General features: G+C 33.6%; 3 protein-coding genes across 5 annotated transcripts; 1 reads left to right on the top strand and 2 right to left on the bottom strand.

Annotated features, from left to right (window-relative positions):
• The first annotated feature begins 1,717 nt into the window (after nt 1-1,717).
• LOC105168078 (Phosphoglycerate mutase family protein) lies at nt 1,718-5,748 on the top strand. Of its 3 annotated transcripts, XM_020696484.2 has the most exons (6): nt 1,718-2,121; nt 2,446-2,545; nt 2,636-2,815; nt 3,294-3,411; nt 4,382-4,460; nt 5,008-5,748. In XM_020696484.2, exons 1-5 carry the CDS (start codon nt 1,896-1,898, stop codon nt 4,457-4,459), a joined length of 702 nt encoding a protein of 233 aa, XP_020552143.1. In that variant the 5' UTR covers nt 1,718-1,895; the 3' UTR covers nt 4,460; nt 5,008-5,748. The 3 variants fall into 3 exon arrangements, with proteins under 3 accessions (XP_020552143.1, XP_011086305.1, XP_088739376.1); XM_011088003.3 differs by lacking the exon at nt 4,382-4,460; XM_088883250.1 differs by having other exon boundaries at nt 4,382-5,748.
• Nucleotides 5,749-5,990: 242 nt separating this feature from the next.
• On the bottom strand, nt 5,991-10,019 carry LOC105168079 (myb family transcription factor PHL7). The gene is made up of 7 exons (XM_011088004.3): nt 9,753-10,019; nt 8,301-8,531; nt 7,681-7,757; nt 7,545-7,587; nt 7,345-7,402; nt 6,992-7,061; nt 5,991-6,749 (listed from the first exon to the last, which is right to left on the bottom strand). Exons 2-7 carry the CDS (start codon nt 8,518-8,520, stop codon nt 6,207-6,209), a joined length of 1,011 nt encoding a protein of 336 aa, XP_011086306.1. The 5' UTR covers nt 8,521-8,531; nt 9,753-10,019; the 3' UTR covers nt 5,991-6,206.
• Nucleotides 10,020-12,791: 2,772 nt separating this feature from the next.
• On the bottom strand, nt 12,792-15,589 carry LOC105168076 (protein PHR1-LIKE 2). Its single transcript, XM_088883249.1, has 6 exons — nt 15,223-15,589; nt 14,402-14,478; nt 14,224-14,278; nt 13,717-13,786; nt 13,541-13,610; nt 12,792-13,397 (listed from the first exon to the last, which is right to left on the bottom strand). The coding sequence occupies exons 1-6, from the start codon at nt 15,422-15,424 to the stop codon at nt 12,966-12,968; spliced, it is 906 nt and encodes a 301-aa protein (XP_088739375.1). The 5' UTR covers nt 15,425-15,589; the 3' UTR covers nt 12,792-12,965.
• Between the last annotated feature and the right edge of the window lie 1,745 nt (nt 15,590-17,334).

The raw sequence follows: 17,334 nt of genomic DNA, 5'->3' as shown, positions 1-17,334 counted from the left end.
AAGTGAAAAGAATGCCGAAAAGAAAATTAACTATCAAAAGATAATGGTGCGTGGAAAGTTTTTTTTTTTTAGAAGAGTGGACGGGTGGAAAGTTAATAAATAAATTAAATTAAATATTAAAATTAATATATCAAATTAATTGAGACACTAATTTATCTATTTTCAATTATATAATACGAATCGTTACTATACACAGACAGATTGACTTGGATTTATGTCGGTTCCAAATGGGTCGATCCAAAATGGATCTAAGTGAATGGGTCCTAAACAGATTTAGTTGCAAATTTGTTGGTCAAGTTAATATAAATTATTTTATTAATTAGAATTCAAATGTTTTAGAATTTCACATAATGAAAAGAAAAAAAATCATATTTGAACTACTAAAAAAGATAAGTACTACTCATAATGCAATACGATTAAACTTGTATCACACGTCATTTCTGACTAATGATATGTATATTAAAATTTATTTGCTAAATCATAAAGGACAAAATATCTACGAAATATCTAACAAAATACTATATTGTATCAAAATAATTCATAAAATTTTGGATGTTCATCTTGAATAAATACCAAGTGGTGCAACAAAATTCTCTATACTTGTTGAGAAACACTTTTCATTTTCATCACCTTTAGAATCATAAATTGTACTTGAAATAAGAAAGTGACAAAAATATAAGGATAAACTACAACAACCTCCCTTGAAATCTGACATAATTATGAAGTATATGGAGAAATAGAGTTGTCAGAGTATGTGTGTATTTTGGAGAAAGAGAAAGTGTTTGTGTGTGTGTGTGTGTGTGTGTGTGGAGAAAAGGAGATGTCGGTGCACCCAATTGAGAAGAGAAGATTGTGGTTTATTTTATTTTATTTTTAGTTTATGAATTGAATCTGTTAAGAACCTATATTTAGGCCCATTAACAACTCATTTTAAACCCATTAACAACTCATATCCAATTCTTACAAAGTATAATTTTATTTAGTTCGATCCATATCAATCTATTTTAAAATATAATTAACTCAACCCAACCTGATCCAAAACTAGTTGGGTTGAGTTGAAACCAAATGTTTCAAACCATCTTGACACTCCTGCACGAGCATATAATTATGATGTGAGATGAAAATAATATTTTTTTGTAGGGTAAAATACCTCTCATGCCTTGAACAATTATTATTTTTGAAAAGAAAATATGTTAAAAAATATATTTAATTAATTATTTATATCCAAAAAAGTCAGTTAATAACTTAATTTTATTATCAAATTAATAATTTTTATTCATGAATTCTTTTTGTATATTTATTGTACTCATTTATTAGTTAACTTTGAATTTGTATAAAAAATAAAATTCAAACTTTTTGACTCACTAATTATATTTTTACTTTATTATAAATAAAAGATATTTTTTGAATTAAGAAAAAATTAATGAAACCTAAAATGCAAAATTATCTAAAAAGAGAAATTCTTTGAACTAATATATATAACATAAGGGAAATTAGTACAAATTTATTAGGATGTAAAAAATTAGTAGCGTTTATAAATATTAAAAAATTGATCTAGTATCATTGATGATTGTTTTTGTTTAATAAATAAATTAGTTAAATTTTATAAAAAAATAAATATAACTTTATATTTATTCAAAATTAATTTAAATAGTTTTATAATTAAATTGACCCTATATATTTTCATGCTTGGGGTTGGGAGGAGGCATACGTTCTACTAAATTTGATCCGTAGGCCTAAAGTCGTGTAAGGGAAGGTGGGAGTGTCGAAATCGCACCATATCAAATTTCAAGACTCCACGAAACGAAGCAAAAACAAACAAACTGCCAAAATTGGTGAATAGGTCTGCTACCAAATATCTCGTCGAGGAAAAGAGTTAGCGGATTCTGTCCGCCATGAGTGCCGCCGCGCTGATTCCGATCACGAATACCACCGCATTACAGTTGCCGTGCTCATCGACAACCGTGTCGAGAAGAAAACCCTCGGTTTCGACCAGGAATTCACTTGTCATTGAGACCGCGGAAGACCAGGCCTCGGCGGAGACTCCGCGGGAATCCGTCGCCCGCCGCCTTATATTGCTACGTCACGCCAAGAGCTCCTGGGAAAACCGTTCCCTCAGAGGTACTCATTTTGGTTACTCTATGTACTGGGAATGACACCCAGTTTATGTTTGTTGGTTCCGCAGCACGAGATTGTGTGCAGTTAATCGATGAGAAAATGGAGGGAAGAGAAATGTGGTGGTTGTTAATTTTTGTTCGCGAGCTATGTTGTTAGGAATTTGTTCACAGTGGATTTTAGAGAACATTGATTCCCTGCCTCAATTTGTCTCCTCTTGGGCTTTGTAAATATTTCATCTAAATCAAACGTAATCAATTACAATATTTTTCTCTGAAGCAAGGATGTAGTAGGTTAGTTGTAGATAATTCCATTTTTCTTATTTAATAGATCATGACCGACCTTTGAGTAAATCTGGGAGAGCTGATGCTGTCAAACTCTCGCAGAAACTTGAGCAGTTGGGTTGGATTCCTCAACTTATATTATCCAGGTGGAATTTGCCTCTTAATTGTAGTGTAAATGGTAAATAAAATGAAACCATGATCTCAATTTTGTATTCGATTTTCATATGTTGCTGTAGTGATGCACAGAGAACAAGGGAAACACTGAAAATCATGCAGGAGCAAGTGAGGGGTTTCTTGGAAGCCGAGGTACATTTTATTTCAAGCTTTTACTCGATTGCAGCAATGGATGGGCAAACAGCAGAGCACCTTCAACAGGCCATCTGTAAATACTCAAGGGATGAGATTCTTACAATAATGTGAGTATTATTGATTGTGACAACTTCTCATCCCATTTTTTTGTGTTGGGTGACGAATGAAGTGAAAGTACATTGCACCCAAGGACCTCTTTGAAACTCTGTAGTTTGTTGTGAATTATTTTTTAACTCATCATCTGCAAACAAACATGAATATTCGTAAACTGTATTTCTACATTCAACCTTCTCGAGGTTGGTTTTAAGATTAACTTTTTTATTGCTTGCACACTGCCAAGATACTTAATGATTAATTAAATAGTAACATAAAGATAGAAAAACATATACATTTTGCAGAGAGTAAAGGGATTTCATGCAACTACAATTTAAAATTTTAAATGATCTACAGTTTCTGTACCACATTATCTTGGGAATCTTCGCTGGTTATTGATGGGATTTCTTGATGTTCACTTGCTGAATAAGAAAATGACTACTTAATGACTGTTCCTGTGTTGGATGATTGGATCTTCCAATAATCATGCAGGTGTATGGGGCACAATAGGGGATGGGAGGAGGCAGCCTCCATGTTTTCTGGTGTCTCCATCGAACTGAAGACTTGCAATGCTGCTTTGCTGGAAGCAACAGGAAAATCATGGGAAGAGGTCCTGTAATTGTTTTATTTTTTATTTTTATTTTTGTATTTAAACACTCATTACAGTATCTGCATGCTTTTAATCTTAAGGAGCGAGTAATTACTTATACTAATTTATTATGAAATGCATAAATAAAGGAAATTATCATATGAAAATTAGGGAAGAAAAGACAACTTTCTGTTTGAGAGCATCTATTTCCTTGTGGATTCCTTGTTGACAGTAATGACAAGCTGATGAACGTTTTTGTAGATAAAGACTGCCCTTTAAATTCTAGTATCAAGTGGTTACTTGAATTTTTATCACGATATTTTCTGGGTTGATATAGCCTCATTTGGTTTTAAAAATGGAAGTTGTCAGACCTCAATGTATGTGTGCTTGGTTATTTGGTTTTCCAGGTAAAGGACATGTGAGGAGGTTTCAGAAAGTCTCCATAAGCTCATGGATTTGATTTCCTTAAAATTTATTTTCAGTAACCATTATTGGCAATAACAAGTCTAAGAAACCAGTGCAGTTCTCAACAGGATTACTTGTATGACTAAATATATTTGGACTGATACAGTATACGGTGTAAGAAGAATAACGTGCTTTGTATTGAAAATCTATAGAAGCATCTAACTTCACTAGGAAAAAAGCTCCTAGACTAGTAAATAACCTATGAAGTTGAAAGTTGACTCTGGGGTGTCCAGTGAGGTGTTCTTGGTTTGCTTCATATCTGAGATAATGCTGTGAAATGATGCCTGGAAGATGCTTGAGATTCTTCTCTTGGACATGGCTGAGTTAAGCAGGTTGGGAAACTTTAGATGTTGGACTTTTGACCAATGGATATTTTGGCCAGCTTCAGAAATCATTTGATTCTCGTTCAACTTGATGAAGATTATTCTTTTATGTTTTTTATCGAGTCAAATGAATCCATAACATGCTTGCAGGGCCCAATCTCTGCTAAAAGCGGAGGAGATAATTTTTTTATCCGTTTGTGCAGGGTAATAAGGCTACATCCATTAACAACCCTGAAAGTGTCTTGCAAACTTTCTATTCAATCAAAAAGGAGTTAATTTGAGGTGATCATAATTAAAATGCCACGTGCAGACTGTAAAATTTAAAGCATCAAGTTGTCTTTGTTCCAGGTTACTCCACTTATATTACACGCTCAGGGTTCAAAAAGCAAGAGATACCTATGTAAAATAATTGGCAGCTACACGATATTTTGTGGACTTTTGTAAAAGACTTTAGACCTTTTAACCGAGCCTAGTTCTCTTGGTCTTGGTGCATTTGTTATGAGAATGTTTTGTTGCTTCTTGATGTGTTGTGTGAATGTTGAGCAAAACCCAGAATTTTCTTTTATGTGTTAACGCCGAGTCAGCAGGTTTGACTAAGAGAGCATATGTAGGTTGGTCCAGAAATAACTAGCCTTCACTGTTTACCTAAAATCTGAAATGGAAATTTGCAACATTTTACTCTGATGAGTATTCTTCATATTGTACATCAAATCTTCAGTTATTTCTAGAGGAAGTTGGTAGCATTTAGCACCTTCTGCATTGCTTTAGTGTTTTCTTATCTTATTAATCTCTTACATCTCCATCTGACATCATTTTGTTTCAAACCCAGGCATTTTCTTTGGCAGGGTTTGGTGGTTGGAAGCTGTATGGCATTGTAAAGCCAGATGCTTAGGACTCGTCTTTTGAGACCAAACTATCATCCTAGCTACCAGTGCTCTTGCTTCGCCTCCTTTTATGCACGGGGACAGATGAAGAGGGTAAAATTCCCTTTTCCATCCATTCTCACTAAGTAACTCTGCAATCTTTCCTTCCAATCCACCCTTTTGCTATGGTTGCAAAGAATTGGGTATGAGCAGGAAAAAAAGAGCTCCGATTGTTGGAAATACTTCCCTTCTTGGCACTATGTTTTATTCAGCTAAGAGAAGTTCGTTTCTCCTATGAAGTTGCGTCATGAGGAATGGATACCTATCTGTTGAAACTGGAAATTTTAGGAGCATCCATGAACCCAGCCAGCTGAGATGGAATTTTGACTGAACCATTAAGTTCTGCTGGGGTATTCTCTACAATGTTTTATGTTCTTCAATGTATACTGTTAGTTTTCTCCAATCCATCTTTTTCGGTTCGTTAAATGCCAAAAGATTTATGTTGGAGGAAAGGAAAAAAAAAATGAAGTGGTAGATTTATTTATGAGTGTCAATATCTTGCATTTGCTCCTGGGCCTGATTAAGGTCATTTTCTGTAAGCTGTATATGTTGCTCACCTGTCACCTTTATTGAACAAAAGGGTGACCTGTAATCGCCATGGTGCTGTTATTTATTTTAGAATGATAACCAATCAGCTTGGAAATTAACTTCCAAATCTGAAGTTTGCTTTAGTTGAAGGGAAGTGAACTTTACCCCTAAGCTTGCTGTTAAAAAAGTTGAGAATAGAACATTAAATAAGAAATCTAGGGTATTGTTAGAAACGCGTGTAAGCTCTAAAGTAGCCCATGTTGATACAAACATGAGATGTCAAAGTGAAATGATAACACACATAATCCAAAGAACTAATTCCTAGGAGCTCAGAAGTTGAGTGTTGAAAGAAACGAAGAGGTCAGTCAATAAAGCTGCAATACCAGGTAATATCTGCACGTTCACCCACTGAAAGGAAAAGCTTCAAGGATATAAAAGCTTCTAAACCTAACATTCTCATAACATCTAAATACCAGTAAGGTTTTCTGACCTAATGTAGGTATGTATTTCAGAAACTAGACATACAAGGTGACAAATGAGTGGTAATGTAGGTCCAAGCAACATGGACCAGGACAAGCTACAGGTTGCTTTCGGGGACTCTTTCTAACTTATTTTCGCTGCCAATGGATAACCCTGATGAATGATCGAACTGCTCTCTTGTCAAGAAAATAGAGTGTGGCTGCTGGTAAGGAGGGCTCAAGCTTGACTCAAGTATTGAATGAGTGAGAACCATCTCTGGTTTAGTGAATGCTACATCAGCTCTTCCCCGTTGCTTTTTCCCTGGTCTCTCACTTGGGCTTTCGACTGAAGAAGTCACATGGCAACCAGAATCAGGGGTTAGAGGCTCGTGGTGAGAGGAGAAAGATTCATCAACTGAAGGACTCTTGGCTGGGATATGCTCTTTGGCAGGCTTGTCAGGAAAAGGTGGCTCGGATGTCGGACCAGGAGTTGCTGGCTCAGTTTTATTATCGGACTCAGGGTGAATGTCCTGTGTTCCTGGTGCGGGGACCCCTAAGCCAGGTTCTTCTGAAAGAACTCCACTGAGGCGTTGTTGTTCCTCGATTATCTTTTTTAAGTACTTTCCTTGGGCTTCTATCCGCAACTGCAGCTGTCTTTGCACCTGTAAGATTCATTAGTAGTTTCATAAGATGAAGCCACAGGAGGTTCCCTGCAGTAAGTACCTACATGGCTCCAGGATTAATTAAATCAAGTTGTCCTCTCGATACAATTTAGAGGGATGAATCTTAGATGTTTACAGATGGAATCTATTGAAAAATCTCCACAAGTTCGACATCATCATGACCAAATACAGTAGCCATGGGACGGCAAAGAAAATTACTTTAAAAAAAAAATTGGATGTACCTCTAATTGCTCATGCAATCGCTTCTGAACCTCCATCTGCAGCTTGAGTGCTTCGGTTATTTGCATTCCACTATAAGCATAACAAATAACTTCTTTCTTGTATTAGAACAGTCACGTTAATATATTCACAATAGAACATAGCTTTGTGGGTATTAGATAGTTAAAGAGAGTACTCTAGACAACCAATTAGAGATGAACTAATCACAAGGAGGATATTTCATAAACAGTTGCCAAGTGACTCTTGGCAAAATTGTATAACGCCATGCACATCCATATGTGATCCCAAAGAGTCGGGCACATCCATGTGAGATTCGAAGGAAGGAATGACAAAGATGAGAGGAGATTTCACTTACGATGAGCCATCCAAACTGGAAATAATGTCTCCAGATTCTTTCTTTTCAACTTTGTTCCCTTTTAATCAAATCAAGACAATATGTATAAATATATTAATTGGCAATCCAAAAATACTCAATATTCAACAAGTTATATGAATATATACAATATGGAACAATCTACACCTTACGTAAAGTACAATAACAATCATACAACCTACCATCAGAAGAAGAATCTGGAAGATACTTGGCAAGCCGATATTTCTGTTGGAAGAAAAAGGGTAATGCAAGCTGGTGAGCCGACATGACAAATGAATAGATTACCGCATTGTGGAAAGGATTCCATGAAATGCATACCTGTAAGTGGCTTTTCACATGGTAGATTGTTAGCCCTTGAACTCCCATAACTCTAAGAACACCTTTAGGAGTTGCTCCTGAAATACAGTGATATATATCAGAAAATTTCCTTGCATGATTGAAGACTGGGATAAGACTTCCTCCACTTGAGATGTCGAAAACCATCCCTTGCAACAGTTTTGCAGAAAATCTTAAAAAATTTGACAATTTTACGACACTGAAGATAACTGGTTTGGTCTTTTGCGGTACCAGCATGAGGCAACTACACAAGAGTTATTTGTCTCAGACTGAGAAAAATATATATCCCCAAGAAACCTTGTCACCTGGACAGTGCGACCACACAGTAATGCAAAATCTACCTATCCTCACTCGTCGGACGTGTCAAAGCAGGGTATTCTATCTTTCCCTTCTCAATTACACAACAAAGTGGATAATATCTATCACAGGCTCAAAAAGAATTCATTACATAAATGGAACAAAATCACCAAACTAACCTAATGTCTTTTTCATCTACCTGCTGTTTTTTTATCCTTTTTGTCTGTATTTTATACTGCACCATACTAATGTCTAATTGATTTACTCACTGTGGGCACCAAACTTGTATATAAGAAAGAACTCACTGTCTGGCCCACCAAGTTGTGCTACGGCATCAACAAACCGCTCGTGAAGCTCATGCGTCCAACGAAGCCGCTGCTTAGATGCCAAATTGGGATTGTTGTTCAGATTGCTACTTCCACTGATAGGATCCATTCTGCTGGCACTGCAGTCTAATGGCTGAGTTTGAACAACTGGATTCCCGTGAGCTAAGCTTGAGCTAGGAACAGCTTTGGGTTGATACATACTTCATTAATCTATCCGGAAAAAGAAATGATATCAAAACTATAGGACATAATAAATCCTGAAATTGGCAGATAAACTCGATGGTCCATACCAATGGAGGAGAAACTTTATCAGCAACTAGCATACAATTTGGTCATCACAATTCTTAGTAACAGTCTTCATTCTTTCTCTTCCACTTGAATGTGGTGCAGCGCACGGGTGGGTAATATACAGAACTAAAGTTTCCTCAAATGATTGAATGATGAAGATTTATTATCATACAGTAAATCCTTACTATAAACACAATTTTACTCTCTGAGGTTGTTTTATAGAAAACGTCAAACATTTATACGCGCTTGTGTAAGACAGTTATCATAGTGAAGTATTATCAAAGAACTTGAGGAACAATGTTAGATTATTACAGGCCTTAACTTAAACGGGAATCTAAACCTAAGAGGAAACAAGGTTAGGTATTAACTCCAATCGATTCAGTTAAGTAGTTGGGCACATTGAATGCAGTTTATGAGGTAATAATCATAATACTGTAAATTCAGACAGACAGAAATTCCTTAACTTCTTATCTATAAAATTAATACTCTGTTCATAATTCAGGTATACACCAAAGAGAATACACACTTGAAGCATATCACTTGCATGAGACTATAAGGAAGTAAATGAAACTCTCTTGTAACCTTCATATCATCCACGAAAACTGGATAAACCAGTGGGAAAAGGTTGAGCAGCATACATGACAAAAGGAAGAGAAACTTGTGGCGATTTGTTTTCATCTGATTCAATGAAGCTGGATTTAGCACACGCTAAAATCTTCAGAAACAGAAGCTATAGCAAAAGGGTCAAAGATTTAATGAATTGCTGCAGTCTACACTTACCCATAACAGAAGGAGATTTCAAACTGAAACTACAACACATGTTGACTGAAAAGACAAAAGAGAAAGAAACTAGGAAACAAAGAAAACAATTTGTGTCAAGGAACTATCCAGTAGCCACTTCGCTTCCAATAAAATAGTACAAAAATCACAAAACTAAAGTCGACGCATAAACGTAACCCTAAAATTGTTGGCTCTCCTATTTTCTCCCACAAAATTACGAGAATTTAGCACTTACGCATCAGAATTACCAATCTCAAAACAACCAAACAAGAGTTGACCGAACAACAAGTAGTTCCAGGAGGAAAAAAAAAAGGAGCTTAAATTGTTACAGTAATAACCGGCAAAGAAAACAAAAATCCTTACGCAGATCTGTGCAACTCCAAGGCGCGATCCTCCAAATCTTCCAACAACACGAATTCAACAGGACCAGAACCAACACTGTTGCTTCAAATTTCCCCGAATTGAACTCCTCAAGAAATTCCGGCCACAAAATTTGAAAATAAATGATGGCGCAAAATAATTTTGAGCTGGCCAATGAATGAGTAGTGAAGCAAGCACAAGCAGCAGTGATTGAGCTGAAGGAGGAGCTCAGAAGGGCTCCCAATTCTGGAAATTTTGTTTTCTTGTTCAAAGCTTGATCAGGGGTATTCTGGTGAATTTTTTTTCTCATTTTCTATTAAATTTTATATCACTTAAATAATCAAATAAATGTTTTAATTTCAAATCTTTTTATATTTTTAATTCCATTCAATATATACAATCCACGTGTATAAAATATTTCTTTTAAAAAAGATAAAATTACAATAAATTCTCTTAAATCTTATCGTAATTACAAATACTCCATTATTACTTGAAAAATTACAAAATAATTTCTAAAAAAATAATATAATGGTCCTTACAATGGACTATCACGAGAAAATATTTATTAGACGATTATTAATTTTAAAAAAATATTTATAACTTTTAAATAATAACAGATCTCTGTAATTATAATAAATTTTAAAAAAATCCGTTATAATTTACGCTTAAAAAATAATTAACATAATTTTTTGTATACTTGTCTTATATATATATATTAGAGGAAATCCGGTGTGTATCATGCAGTCATCAGGTGGGAATGGGTGCAATTCATTAATGATGCATGCTCATTTTTATATTATTTTAATGTAAATAAAAATACTAAATTATAATGTCAATTTTCTTAGAAAATAAATAAAATGACAATTTAATACTAAAAAAAGGACGTTAATCATGAACTAAATAAAACTGTTACCATAATAAAATTTTATATAGTTATGTCCAATTATTACATAAAATCAAGATAAGACTTTGCAAGAAAAAGGGCAGAGGCCCACAGCACAAAATCCCACCAATCATATAGGAGACTGGTTTATATTTGTGAGACATAACCAATCAATTACCCCAACTCTATCCATTGGGTTCCTTTTTTTTTTTTTTAATTTTAAAAAAAAGCTATTTTGATGGAGATAGGAAGGATAAAATGGTAATATCACGTTTTATTTATTTTTAAATAAAACCCCAATGCCAAAAACATCAAGAATGGATTATGGAATCTTATAAGTTAGAATTTGATATAATATAAAGGGTAATTTTATTTATTCAATTACTATTTTTAGTGGGTTGTAAATGTTTATTTATGTTGTAGTTTTTTTAGTGAAATTGTTGGATCATTGTATTAAAATTTTAATTAGTAATTAAGTAATTGTTAAGTTAGAAGTAGAACAAAGGTTGTGTAGTTAAATTCTCCCCCTAAAGTTTGGTGTAATTATATGTAGACACCCTATAGTTTGAAAAATTACATCTAGCATTTCTTATATTTGCTTACGTCTTATAAATAAGTTCCTTTGCTGGTCAAAATTCATTGAATGTTTTTATATTAACAAAAAAAAAATTAAATTAAAATTGATACTTGCCCTTCATTGATTTATTTCTAACTTATAACAGGTCAAATAATTTTTTTCAAACTGAACTACTCTTATAATGATGGAGGTGTACCATCTCATATGTATTAATACGTGAACACGTATGAGGGTAATTTAATCCTAAAATGATTTATGTGACTTGTAATATGTCGATTGGAGGTAATACATATTTTTTTCCAATCTTTTTGTTAGTATTAGCAATTTCATTGAATTTTGACTAACGGACAGACTTATTTATTAGAGAAAAATAAATCTCAAGAGTGTTGGGTGTAATTACACTAAACCGTAGGAGAGGGGAATGTAATATCCCTAAATTAAATTTTAAAAAAAAATTAGATACAATGATACAAATATTTTGGTGGGACTTACCTAAGGCTAAAAATAAGCCAAACTATAAATCTAGGCCAAGATTGATTGATAACAGCTGGCTTGAATTTGGCTTGTTAAATTTAATAAATCAAATTTAAATAATATTTTTGTTCATAAGCTTTTCAGCTCGATTTTGATTAATGCACAAGAATAATAAGATATACTTAAAAATATTAAATTATTTAAATATGATTTATATTTGATTCAATTAAACTTTATTTAAACTCAATTAGATTAATATTTAAATAAGATACAAATGCAATTTTTCAAATAGATAATAGTTGAAACAAATGTGGATAATAATATGTTTGGCTTGATTCAGATCATTTACGTTTGTAGATTTGTAGGTAATCACACTGAATTAAGAGATGATTGATATATTGGGATTGTAATTATTGAAAATGATGAGTTGCAAATTGGCAAGTGTGAGTCACAAAGCAGCAGCTATCATCATATTATATTCATTAAATCCAAAAGTACCCACATAAGAAAGCATTTGATTTGACATTTCGCCTTATTTTGGGATCATTTCTGTTTGTGCATCCCAACTTGCTAAGAGCAGCCAACCCCTTTAATCTTTATTGAATTTTCATTCTGCAACAATTCAATCTTTTAGTGAAAAAGTACTGGGTTTTATTTTCTTTTAGTATAATATTCATTAATATATAAAAGTATGTTTTTTAACAAATAGTACACATTTACACACACATATATATATATTAAATTTTTTTATACAAAATATATATGCATTATATGATGTAATATTATTTTGTAATAGAAAATTCGGATCGAAATTCTGAATTATTATTTTTATTAAATTGAAAAAAACAAACTTCAAATAATGAGGTCGACAATGAAGAAAACAAGAACCTAAATCAATTGTTTGGTAAGTACAATATCCTTGCAGTATGATTAGTATATAATTTGAGAAAATTAATCAATTACAACATAAGCGCATCACTTGTTCTATGATTGATTTAATTTTATGTTAAAAATTTTCTCACAATCAAAAGATTCCACATGACAAGGAAATTCAACTGAATTTTAGCAAATAAAAAGAAAAAGAAAATGGCAACAATAAGATGGTGAATGCAGAGAAAAGGGTCCATATTTGAGGTGAAACATCAGCGGCTCTAAATTTACAGCTTGAGATGAGGCAATTCTTGTATGTTTCTGCCACTCCGATCAGAAGAGATTCATAGAACAATAGAACAAGTATAGCGAACTGACGTGCCAATACTAGGTGACTACTGATCAGAACATTTTATACACCAGGCCCGGAGACTCCATGGGAATTAACTTGTATATGCAAATCTGGAGTATAAAGATTGGACTCGCCCCATACGAGCGAGGCATTTGTTGAATCCATATTTAGCAATGCTTTCCTTCCTACGGGGCTCTCTTGGGAAGTAAGGCAGCTTTCGGTGGAACAGTCGGTCCGTTGAGGATGGAACTTGGTAGACACTTGCCCAGGGCCGTTGATTCCCACCTCATCAGCAGATTGCGATGGATATGATCCGAGAGGATTCAGGGGAGCACTAGGTGGCACTTTTGTTCCTTTTCCTTCATAACCATCTGCGTCGTCGCTTGTGTCTGTAGCTCCAAGAATTTGATCAGCAAGCATTTTGCAGGTTCTTTCCAACATTGCTATGTACCTTTTTTCAGCGTCCTGACGAGTCTGCAAATGTTTTTCGGCCTGTGTAACCAAGTTAAAGCACGATCAACTAAGTGCATCACTGAGTAATAACTAATTCCGAGTAACACGTTAGTGAGCTGGTTGCGTATTCTTGGAAACACGGAAAAAGAATTTGAAAGTCTCAGGCGGATCCGGAAACTTACTTCAACTTGTAAGTGTAGTTTGCTTTGTACTTCCATTTGTGCTCTCAATGCTTCCTTGACTTCATAACCCCTACACATACAATTCTTGAAACAGTTACTTAAAGTTTTATCAGTGCCAGCTAATAGAAGCACCATATATATACTACAGAGTTCTGCATGCGAATACAAGCTCTTACTCATTAGGGTCAGACCCTTGCAAGTTTTGAGGAGAATTGCTGCCACGAGGGCTATCCAAAAGGTACGAACCTGAAAGTCTCCACATTTGATGAATGAAGATGTGAGTTTGGTATTTAGATATCAAAAAAGAAAAACTCTTGCTTAGAAGCTTTCTAACCCAATATCTCTTGATATAATAGTCAGTATGACTTAGAATTTTTGGCTGAACACATTCGTGTTTCTTTTCCAACTGGAAATTTTAATTCTCCATCTTCCTCTTTCTTTGATGAGCATGGTTTAGGCAGGGGATTAATGATGGGTTGAGCAGGATTAGGTTATTTGCTACGTGAAGAATTTTTCCTTCACTCCTCTCTGGAAGTTAATGTTCAGCAGCTGTACAGTATATAGAAGAAAGTATCTCTGGGTTGAATATATAAAATTAAGCAAATGTGCTCCCATTTTTTTCCAGGATTTAGATAAACTGAAGTTACTTCCATGGAGAGACTCGATGGAAAAACTGGACCTACCATCTTTTGAAGCGTCGCCAAACTCTTTCCCAGATTGTTTGCCTAATCTATATTTCTGCAAGAAAGTATGGAACACTTAGTCAAACAACTTCAAAGAGTACCAAATCAAATACGAGTTCCACGGAAAACAAAAGCACACGATAATGTAGAGAATTAATACAATAAAATAAAAGCTAACCTGGAGATGACTCTTCAAATGAAACAGAGTCAATCCCTTCACACCCATGGTACGCAAAATGGCCTTTGGAGTAGCTTCTGCAAGTACAATTAAGTTAAAGTCAATGAAAAGGCCGAAATTCCTAGTCAAGGAACTCTTCCTATAAGAAGGTACAAATCAAACACCCAAGATACAAAAATACATTGTGGCGGAGAGATCTAACTCTTAAGTTATTCTTAGAACTGGTTCCTTGCCGAATAGTTGTTATGTTATTAGTCATGTCGACTAATACAAAGCAAATGCAGACAAGGGGTATTTTCTCAATCCGCTTTGGTGATGCATATGCCAAGAATCCCAATATGATTGGTCTTCTTTATCTTGATAAAGTTGGTGAATAGTCATCACCAGCCTCACCTCCTTTGCATAGCCAGCAAAAATTGTTTGCTCGACGGGTTGTCATTTTTTCTCTAATAAACATTCCAAACTACCTTCATCGAAGTAGCTGCTTGTAAAGTTAGAGACAGATCATAATGTAAATCCTGTCAGCGAAACCGGTAACGAGAGGGTAAAATCTTCAGATTCCATTTCCTAGGGGGAAACGAAACCTATAACTTCCAAATTCATACAGCTCCATATAAACCAATATCCAGAATATCGACATTCCACAAAGACAACAAATTCAACAGCCAAATCAAAAATTTGGAGAACTTAGAAACCCCATCATCTCAATCAACAACACTTATCAAAAGAATCCACATTATCCACCAATAAATTCAAAAGGGTCAAAGATTACATCCACTGATGAAAAAAAAAAGAACGTAGGGGAAAAACCATATGCTTACTGCTGGGGCCACCAAGCTGAGTAACGGCATCGACAAAGCGGTCATGGAGGTCGGCAGTCCACCGGAGGCGGGGCTTGGGGTCTGATGTGAGGACCAAACAGGGATCGCCAACAGCCCGTTGACCATACCCACCTGTGTTTGGCGCCTGCATGCTCTCCGGTCCCAAAATGGGCTCACGCGGTTGAATCAATCTGGGATACATGTGGGCAGCGACGATGGGGAGAGGACTTTCGGAGTTGTAAAGTGAAGTTAGGATCTCTCTCCTTTTTCGTTTTCAGCTGATTATTAAATTAGGAAAATGAGAGTATGCAAATTGCTATCCTTTTCGTTCTTGCGGCTGTTGCCCAATTCCTATGATTGACTTGCAAAGAAGATGGACTCCGGTCCGACCTAAAAGATTCGACATGATAAAATTTAATTTAAAAACAACTATAATTTCCTCATTAATTATTTATCGTTTGATTTCATATATTTCTCATTTAATAAGGTAATCATTGTTTTTACTTTAATATTGTATTTTATGAATAATTACAAAAGATGAAAATTCCATCAAATAATTTTTTCGTCCAACATTTTCTTTTTTCTTTTCACAATTATATAAGATAAGAGAAGTTCAAAACAGATATTCAATAAAAATTATTAATTTAAATATTTAATAAAAAAATCGAGTTCGAATATTTAAAAATGTTCGAAATAGATGTTCAATAAAAAAGATAGAATCCTATAATATCAAAAAGTGAATATTTAGGTAATATGAATATTTTAATCTCAACTGCAATAAATGAGGGGATAATGCGATATATCTACAGTATCTCATAAAGTGGTATCCATAAAATCGAGTTAGGTATTAATATCGAGCTCTAATGTCATGAACAAAACATGTGTTTGTGTCTGATACATAATTCTATCACGTATGATCACCATGTTCATATAATTTGATATAATTACAAAGTCCGTTCATTGTTTGAAAAATTACAAATAGTGATATTATTATACAACCCTTTGATGGTAGAATGGAAATCTCAACTTTATTTTTGTAAAAGAGCAAAATGTCTGTCTGTTGGAGTTATTATAAAATATATATATATAAAATTTGATGTCGGGCATATACTATTATAAAAATAAATACAAATATGTTAACATTATAATTTACAGTCAAAAGAGACATTTCAAGCAATTCAATATAAAATTTGGACGAAGCCCTAATGAAAACTAATACAACGGGTCAATTTTGAGATTAACGTCATCACCAGGTATATTGACAATTTTTCCAACAATAAGTGAATATTAGCAATTATATAAAACTTAAGGAAACTCGATATAATTTACCCTAAGTTATATAATTAAGAACATTACTCCGGCAATTTACAATTTACCAGTAATCTGTGGCAAAATTTTATGTGCATGCATAATTCTAAAATATTAATTTAAAAAAATTGTATATATTTAAGAAGAGGTGATAGAAAAAAAAATACTATCAGAAAAAATAAATTATAGAAAATAATAAATGTTTCAATCTTGATTTGATTTTCTTTATTTTTTTTTAATTGTCAGAGACAACAAGAAAAAAATAAATACTTTGGAATTTCTAAATAGATTAATTTATCAAAAACAAATTTAATATGAAATAATGTAAATGAAATTATTTATAACCCTCAAATAATTAAAACCATTCCTTTTTTGTACATGAATAGTTATTTATACTACACGCGTCTTTTAATTTAAAATTAGCAATATGACGCATTCTAAATACGTAAATGTACAAAAAGTACAGGTAACGAGGCCTAATTTAATTAGTAAAATCGAGGTAAATTCGAATCCCATTAATATATAAGTATTGGTCTATTGTAATAGTATTTATTAGTTATATATATATATATATTTGATATTGATAATTGATAATTAAAATTTAAGATTTAATTATAATTGATTTCTTAGAAAAAATTTATTTTGAAGTCACTTTTTTTTTTAAAATTTATAGAAACGGTGATTACATAATTACGTTAATTTCAATCAACTGAAAAAGTACATCAATTCGATCAATAAACTTAGATTATAATAAATTGATATTCCCGTAAATTTTAAATTAAGGGAGACAAATACTTATTAAGA

This window comes from Sesamum indicum, linkage group LG8 (genome assembly GCF_026168435.1).
Source record: "Sesamum indicum cultivar Baizhima isolate 11 linkage group LG8, ASM2616843v1, whole genome shotgun sequence".
NCBI lineage: Eukaryota > Viridiplantae > Streptophyta > Magnoliopsida > Lamiales > Pedaliaceae > Sesamum > Sesamum indicum.
Note: the sequence above shows the minus strand (reverse complement) of the source record. Positions and strands in the feature narration are given on the sequence as shown.

What these genes read in the sequence shown, in the direction of transcription:
- LOC105168078 (XM_020696484.2), top strand. Translation starts at nt 1,896, where the DNA reads ATGAGTGCCGCCGCGCTGATTCCGATCACGAATACCACCGCATTACAG. An exon ending in GGAAAACCGTTCCCTCAGAG is followed by an intron (nt 2,122 to 2,445) that starts GTACTCATTTTG and finishes CTTATTTAATAG; the next exon opens with ATCATGACCGACCTTTGAGT. An exon ending in CAGGAAAATCATGGGAAGAG is followed by an intron (nt 3,412 to 4,381) that starts GTCCTGTAATTG and finishes CCGTTTGTGCAG; the next exon opens with GGTAATAAGGCTACATCCAT.
- LOC105168079 (XM_011088004.3), bottom strand. Translation starts at nt 8,520, where the DNA reads ATGTATCAACCCAAAGCTGTTCCTAGCTCAAGCTTAGCTCACGGGAAT. An exon ending in TCCAGATTCTTCTTCTGATG is followed by an intron (nt 7,403 to 7,544) that starts GTAGGTTGTATG and finishes TTTGATTAAAAG; the next exon opens with GGAACAAAGTTGAAAAGAAA. An exon ending in TCCAGTTTGGATGGCTCATC is followed by an intron (nt 7,062 to 7,344) that starts GTAAGTGAAATC and finishes TTATGCTTATAG; the next exon opens with TGGAATGCAAATAACCGAAG.
- LOC105168076 (XM_088883249.1), bottom strand. Translation starts at nt 15,424, where the DNA reads ATGTATCCCAGATTGATTCAACCGCGTGAGCCCATTTTGGGACCGGAG. An exon ending in TGGCGACGCTTCAAAAGATG is followed by an intron (nt 13,787 to 14,223) that starts GTAGGTCCAGTT and finishes GGAGACTTTCAG; the next exon opens with GTTCGTACCTTTTGGATAGC. An exon ending in CAAGGGTCTGACCCTAATGA is followed by an intron (nt 13,611 to 13,716) that starts GTAAGAGCTTGT and finishes TTGTATGTGTAG; the next exon opens with GGGTTATGAAGTCAAGGAAG.